The sequence below is a fragment of the Oryzias melastigma genome, linkage group LG7, assembly GCF_002922805.2.
Source record: "Oryzias melastigma strain HK-1 linkage group LG7, ASM292280v2, whole genome shotgun sequence".
In the NCBI taxonomy this organism is placed as follows: domain Eukaryota; kingdom Metazoa; phylum Chordata; class Actinopteri; order Beloniformes; family Adrianichthyidae; genus Oryzias; species Oryzias melastigma.
The window spans coordinates 14,750,665-14,758,504 of NC_050518.1; the positions used below are offsets into that span (position 1 = coordinate 14,750,665).

The 7,840-nt window shown below is 37.7% G+C and overlaps 1 protein-coding gene across 2 annotated transcripts; it reads left to right on the forward strand.

Moving 5' to 3' along the window:
• On the forward strand, positions 1–7,834 carry ogfr (opioid growth factor receptor; the record flags this gene model as incomplete). 2 transcript variants are annotated; one of them, XM_024292967.2, is given in 7 exon segments in its annotated part: positions 1–191; positions 2,335–2,400; positions 2,480–2,561; positions 2,637–2,715; positions 4,462–4,528; positions 5,548–5,696; positions 5,777–7,834. In XM_024292967.2, coding segments are annotated over 7 exon segments (1,562 nt in total), but the record flags the coding sequence as incomplete, so codon positions are not given.
• Positions 7,835–7,840: the final 6 nt, after the last annotated feature.

Genomic DNA, 7,840 nt, shown 5'->3' on the forward strand with positions numbered 1-7,840 from the left:
ACGACGACTGTGTTTGTGAATACGACTCGACCTGGGACACAGAGAGTGATGGAGACGACCCGGCCGGAGAGAGCCAGACCCGACGGTCAAACCAAGACAAAAACAAATCTGCGTGGGCCATAGTACGTGCTTCCATTTACCGTCCGACACCCCGTTGTGCAGCAGAACCTTGTCGTGCCGCCGTAGCCTCGGTGGGTTTGGCGCCCGGTTCGGCCGGTGTGGAGCGTGGAAGGCAGCCGTTAGCCTTGTGCCCACTTCCACAGCCCTGCTAACTAGCCTAGCAAGAAAGGGGGTGTCGGGATATTAATTAGGGAGACAATCTGTCCTCCTCGGAGGACCATAGATCCATACAAACATCTGCTTCAGAGTGGATATTTTATCTGAATGTTCTGCTTCGGTAGCATCAGTCTTCCTCAGCATCTCCCAATTTTCTTGCTTTATTTTGGATAGAAATTGAGAGAAAATCTTGAACAGATGTGTCACGCTGTCGGGTATTTCTTAAGGATGCTCCACTTTTTATTTTTAGCCTGCAATATAATATGCTATATTTATTTTTCACCAAATCACCAATTCATTAGAATAAATAAATAAATATATTGTGGACATTTTAAATAGAGTCCACTGCAATTTATTTTGAGAATAAGGTAAAAAAAAAAAGTTATTAAGAAAAATGTACATAATCTATTATTAGTTGTGCTACATTGCTATTTTTGTAAAGAGATGTCTTTTATTCATTTTTAGGCTACATTTTACTGTTAAAATATAAACATTTCAATTTATTTTATTTAGAAAAACGGGTAAAACATGCTGGTTATTTAAGAAAACTAACAGAATCTATCATAATTTGTGCTATATTGCTTTATTGTTGTAAATAAATGTATTGTTTATTCATTTCTAAATAGAATTTTAATCTTTAAATATAAAAAAATGTTGATTTTATTTTGAAAATCAGGTTAAAAATGCTGGTTATTTAAGAAAACTAACAGAATCTATCATAATTTGTGCTATATTGCTTTATTGATGTAAATAAATGTATTATTTATTCATTTTTAAATAGAATTTTAATCTTTAAATATAAAAAAAATTATTGATTTTATTTTGAAAATCAGGTTAAAAAGGCTGGTTATTAAAAAAAACTAACAGAATCTATTATAATTTGTGCTACATTGCTTTATTATTGTAAATAAATGCATTATTTATTCATTTATAAGTAAAAATGTACTGTTTGAATATTTAAAACCCCTAATTTATTTATTTTAATCACTATTTACCTGAAAGTGCTTCACAAAACCCCTAAAATTTGTGTTTTATTTTTAAATGTAAATAATTATTCATAAAAAAATATTAATTTGACATAATATTGTTGCAGTAACTTATCTTGCGAACAAATGAGAATGTTTTTCTTATTTATTGAAGTCAAAAAAGTCTTCTGGAATCCACAAAAAAATAATAAAAAGATCAATATTTTTTAAAAAAAGAAGCTGCATTCCTTAATACTTGATTAAATATTGGCTGGTTAAAAGAAGGCAATGAAATCCCACTGTGTTCTCCTGTAAATAAATGAACGGTTTTAATTTATATTTAATTCTGCTTTGAAAATATATTATTTGAGAGTAAGACAGAAGAACTGATAGCCTTTAATTGAAAAAAAATACAATTAAGTGAAAAAAAATCATGTTATTTTTTGATTTGATGAGAAAAAAGATTTTAGAACAGATAATAAGGACATATTTTTGTAGTAAATCAAGATTATTTCAACTGGTATTCACTTTTGAAATTTTAAAAAGGAATTACTGATTATTTTTCTCAAGAATTGATCTTTCCTTTTAATGAAATATTTACTTTATGAACAAATGAAATCAGAACATCAAAGAAAAAGCGACCCATTTTAAACCTTGATAATTCAATATTTATTCAAGATTTTTTTTAACCATGAAGAGAATATTTGTTCTCTGATTTTCAAGTCAAATCATCAAAGATTTAAAAAAGAAAGAAATCTGTTTCTATGAAAACATTTTGGCAATTTAATTTTAAAAATGTATAAAATAAATTAACCAAATATTCTGCAATCTGGCTATAAAGATCTTGTTTTTTTATCATAAATACTGTTCCCACATTGTTTCCATGCTCCACTAAATTTTTCAACAGTTACATAAAATAATCTGCGTCTGTGTTTTAGATGTACGGCAAAGGTTTTTAGGGAGAATATAGTGGAATGATTTTCCTTTGGCTTTTGACTTCTCGTGTCTACTTTCACCGACTGCATAATCCTAATTTCAGTGTTTTTTATTACTGAATAATGTCTGACGCATAGCGATCCGTTTGATCTTGCAGTGGCATCACACCCCCAGAAATATGAGGGCAGCGAGGGACATGCAGAACTACAGGAGAGGCTACCCTGTAAGTACAAAACACCACAGGAAACACGCGACGCGGCTGTCAAAATAATTTGTTTTTATTTGCTGATTTGTTTTGACAGAACCTGACGGATGACGAGTGCTCGGAGGACAAAATGAATAATTTACAGTTTTATCTCAACAAGTTTCCCTCTGCTCCTGATGGTAAAACACTGAGACGTTGGTCCAGGTTCTGGTAGAAACGGCGATGGAACTCATGGTTTCTCTCTTTGGTTGCAGACATCTACATTGACTCGTTCCTCAAAGAATGGAGGAATGACTACAAGCGGCTGGAGAGGGTTCACTCCTACATTCAGTGGTAATGAGTGAGGCTTTTTGTCTGATTAAAAACAAGTGAGCTCACTGTAGCTATACAGATATTTCTTGTGTCAAGTTGCTAAATTTGTTTGAATTTATCGTCCTCTAAACATTTTTATGAAACACATTTGATATAAACAAACTTGATTGGTTCAGGTCAGAATTATTGCCCATTGGTTGTCCTTTTTTTCCCCGTATTTGACAAACTTCTACTGTTTATTCTTCTCTAGAGGTTTAATAGCTTGTTTTTTTGTCAAAGTCTTGTTTTGGTGATGGGAATCGGACCTTCAAGTCTTGTCCATCACATTTCAAAGGTTCTCTGTAAGGTTCAAGTCTGGACTCTGTGAAGATTTATCCTGGTACTGTAATTGTAGAATACAGTGGAGCAAACAAGTATTTAGTCATCCACCAGTTGTGCAAGTTCTCCCATTCAAAAAGATGAGAGAAGCCTGTAATTTTCATCTTCGGTATACCTCAACTATGAGAGACAAAATTAGAAAAAAATCAAAAAAATCATATTTTCTGATTTTTAAAAAAATAATTTTTAATTATGGTGGAAAATACGTATTTGGTCAATAACAAAAGTTCAACTCAATACCCTTTGTTGGCAATTACATCAGTCAAACATTTTCTAAAAGTCTTTACAAGGTTTTCACAAACTGTTGTTGGTGTTTTGGTCCATTCCTCCATGTAGATCTCCTCTAGAGCAGTAGTGTTTTGGTCCATTCCTCCATGCAGATCTCCTCTAGAGCAGTGATGTTTTGGTCCATTCCTCCATGTAGATCTCCTCTAGAGCAGTGGTGTTTTGGTCCATTCCTCCATGTAGATCTCCTCTAGAGCAGTAGTGTTTTGGTCCATTCCTCCATGTAGATCTCCTCTAGAGCAGTGATGTTTTGGTCCATTCCTCCATGCAGATCTCCTCTAGAGCAGTGATGTTTTGGTCCATTCCTCCATGCAGATCTCCTCTAGAGCAGTGATGTTTAGGGCTGTTGCTGGACAACCTAGGCTTTCAACTCCCCCTAAAGATTTTCTATGAATTTGAGATCTGGAGACTGGCTAAGCCACTCCAGAACCTTGAAATGCTTCTTACGAAACTGCTCCTTTGTTACCTGGGCAGTGTGTTTGGGATCGTTGTCATGGTGACAGACCCAGCACTGTTCCATATATAATGTCCTTGCTGATGGAAGGAGGTTTTCACTCAAAATCTGACGATACATGACTCCATTAATTCTTTCTTTTACACGGATCAGTCGTCCTGGTCCCTTTGCTGAAAAAACAGCCCTAAACCATGATGCTTCCACCCCCATGCTTTACAGTAGGTATGGTGTGCTTTGGATGCAGGATTATTTCTCCTGTTTGCTACTTAGCATTCTTTCTCCTCCAAATACGATGAGTAGAGTTCTTACCAAAGAGTTCTATTTATGTTTCACCTGACCATAGGACGGAAATCTTGCATATTTGTTATTGACCAAATACTACTTTTTCAACATAATTTGCTAATAAATCCTTTAAAATCAGACAGTAATTTATTAATATGTATTCATTTATAAGTGTGAAGTCTCTTCTTTTATATTTTAATGTTGTTTTTCCTGATTAACTTTCATGTAGTTTCCTGCAGGACCTGCTGCAGATTATATGATCCTTTGACTCACAAATCTGAATTTTTATCATTAGTTTGACAGTATTTCTTCTCAATGTTTTCTGTCATTCAATCAATTTTTTTTTTTTATCTCTGTCTCATCATAAGGCTGTTTCCACTCCGGGAACCAGGCGTGAATTACATGGCTTCAGAACTCACCAAAAAGGAGATTGAGGTACCTGCACCACAAACATGTTTGGAATTGACCAGCAGATGTCTAAACGGCAAACTCCTCACATCCAGTCTTAAAGATCTGCTTGGGACAACAGATCTGAAAAACATGTGGAGGCGTCTGCAAAGAGCAAATTTTGGTTAAATAAAATTTAAAAAGTGCATTGTCATTCATATATCAATACTATCAATAAACTCAAATACCTAAATAGTGATTTATAAAATGCACCAGATGTTTGTTTATGCCAGTCATGACCTCTGAAATTACTCATTTTGAGGAGTTTTATTATCATCAAATGTCACTGTTTTATAGGAAGGTAATATTTTTATCACTTTTTTATTAATATAAACATGTTTTGGAATTTAGCTATTTTATTGTGTTTTGATAGTCATTGGCATTTCTTTACAGCTTGATCTGCTCCTATAATATTTTTAAAGGACAGCCTTCAGTTTTTATCAAATCACTGTCAATTTTGATCATTCACACTTGCTAAAAAAATAAAATAAAACGGAAGAGAAGAGAAATAGGATGTAATTTTAAAAGAAAAAATGTGTCAGGTGGGCGTTCTTTTGCAGTGCAAGAAAACCAGAAATAGAGATTTTCTCTTTTTTTTTTATACGAGGCGATCTGTCCAACAGCAAACACCAGAACAAAGTTTGATCAAATAAAACAACTAAAAATGAGTTTTAGTTTTTGATATTAAAGTTTTGAGTGATTTAATGTTGTTTTTGCTTAAAATCAAAGCCCAATATGTGACCAAACATAGAAACATCCTCTTTTGATTTTAGTTATTAAGTGAAAAAAAAAACTTTTCAACACATCGTAATATTTTTTCAAATCATTTTACAGCTCCAGTGTTGCTTTAACCAGATTTGAATATTCATATATACACAAAAATATATAAAAAAGAAGGTGAAGATTAGTACTCACATGCCATCATTTTTTGTGCCATTAATTGATTTCAATCACAATTTTTTAATAATTGCTGTTAAAATGTTGCTGTTTTTTTATGTCGTCACTAGGAGTTTAGGAAGAACGAGGTCGCCAAAAGGAGGCTGGTGGAGTCTTATGAGCTCATGCTGGGCTTCTACGGCATCCGCTTAGTGAACAAGGAGACCGGAGAGGTGAAACGCGCCGAAAACTGGAAGGAGCGCTTCGGAAACTTGGAGAGGTGCTAATAAAATATCTCTAACTTGATTGACGTTTTGTTATTATATGTCCTTATGTCTCCAAATGCTTCCTATCCTGCAGGAACATGCACAACAACCTCCGCATCACCCGCATCCTGAAGAGCCTGGGGGAGCTGGGCTTCGAGCACTACCAGGCCCCGCTGGTGCGCTTCTTCCTGGAGGAAACTCTGGTCAAGAAGACCCTCAGCAGCGTGAAGCGCAGCGTCCTCGACTACTTTCTGTTCGCCGTGCTGAACAAACAGAAGCGGCAGGAGCTCGTGCGCTTTGCCTACCTCCACTTTGAGCCAAAGGACAAGTTTGTGTGGTGTCCCAGAAAAATCCAAAAGCAACTCCGGAAGGCGGAGAAAAGGCTGGAGGCCGTTGGAAACGGAGACGGGAAGGAGGAGGTCCTTTCCCGGAGTAAAAACAAGGACGGAGACACAGGTGTGCAGCAGAAAGAGGAGGGAGGAGATAACAAGCCTCAAAAGGGAGGCGATAAAAGTAAGGACAGGAGCAAACAGCCTGAGACCGAGCCAGTCGGAAACGGGAACGCTTCGACTGAATCCGAAAGCGAGTTAAGAAACGGAAGCGACTCTTCTGATGATGTTCTCGAAATGGACCAGTCGCCCAATCCTGATGTCACGACGGTCCAGGCGGACCCCAGCACGCAGACATGCACCACACAAGAGGCCGACATTATGCAAACAGACGCCGACGTGGAAACGGAAAAACCCGCGAAGAAGAAAAAAGACGACCAAGTCCCTCCAAACAGCAGCAGCGCTGCAGAGGACGCTCCACAGCTGGAAGACAAGACAGTTTGTGTCACAGGTCCAACAAGTCCATCTTTACAGACTCCCCCTAAAAGCTCAAAACACTCCCCTTCACGCTCCTCCGAAAGGGAGGGCAAAATCCCTCGGACTGACTTCAGCCAGGCGCCGGCTAAGATGGAAGAAGAGGAATCATCACCGGGAAGTCCATCGGCGACGAAAGGGAAGGAAAACGTGGAATAGAAAAGCATCAGTGAGTCTGAGGATGTGGAGATGGAGTCGAACCCTTCAAGCTCAGATCAAAAAGTGGAGAATTCATGACCAAACAGGGCAGTGGATAAAAGCTACAGGGGACAAAGTCAATTCAAGGCCTTATTTCTACAGTTCTTCATGCTAAGATATGGATCATTTTCACTTTAAAGAAAGGGTTACATTTATATGTTTGCCAAATATGACAGCTACTTGATGATCATCTTTTGTTTTGTTTTTGCTTGAAAATAGATTTTTTTTACGGACCCCCTTAAAGGACATCAAAGTAAAAAGATTGAAGTAAAAAAAAATTCTGGCTACTATCTGGTGCGCCCTAGATAGTATCTGATGCTCACCAGATAGCATCCCTGCTCACTAGACGGTAAATGGTGCGCACCGGATAGTTACAAGGAAAAACAATTTTTTTAGAAATATTAGAGAATTCTGGCTACTATCTGGTGCTCACCAGATAGTTTCCAGGTAGTATCTGGTGCTGACCAGGTAGTATCCAGACAGTACCCGGAGCTCACCAGATAGTATCCAGATAGTAACTGGTGCTCATCAGATAGTATCTGGTGCTCATCAGATAGTATCTGGTTCTCACCAGGTAGTATCTGGTGCTGACCAGGTAGTATCCAGACAGTACCCGGAGCTCACCAGATAGTATCTGGTGCTCATCAGATAGTATCTGGTTCTCACCAGGTAGTATCTGGTGCTGACCTGGTAGTATCCAGACAGTATGCAGTGCTCACCAGATAGTATCTGGAGCTCATCAGATAGTATCTGGTGCTCATCAGATAGTATCTGGTGCTCACCAGGTAGTATCTGGTGCTGACCAGGTAGTATCCAGATAGTATCCGGTGCTCAATAATAGTATCTGGAGCTCATCAGATAGTATCTGGTGCTTACCAGGTAGTATCTGGTGCTCACCAGATAGTATCTGGTGCTGACCTGGTAGTATCCAGACAGTATCCGGTGCTCAATGATAGTATCTGGAGCTCATCAGATAGTATCTGGTGCTAACCAGGTAGTATCTGGTGCTGACCAGATAGTATCTGGAGCTCATCAGATAGTATTTGGTGCTCACCAGGTAGTATCTGGTCCTGACTAGGTAGTATCCAGACAGTACC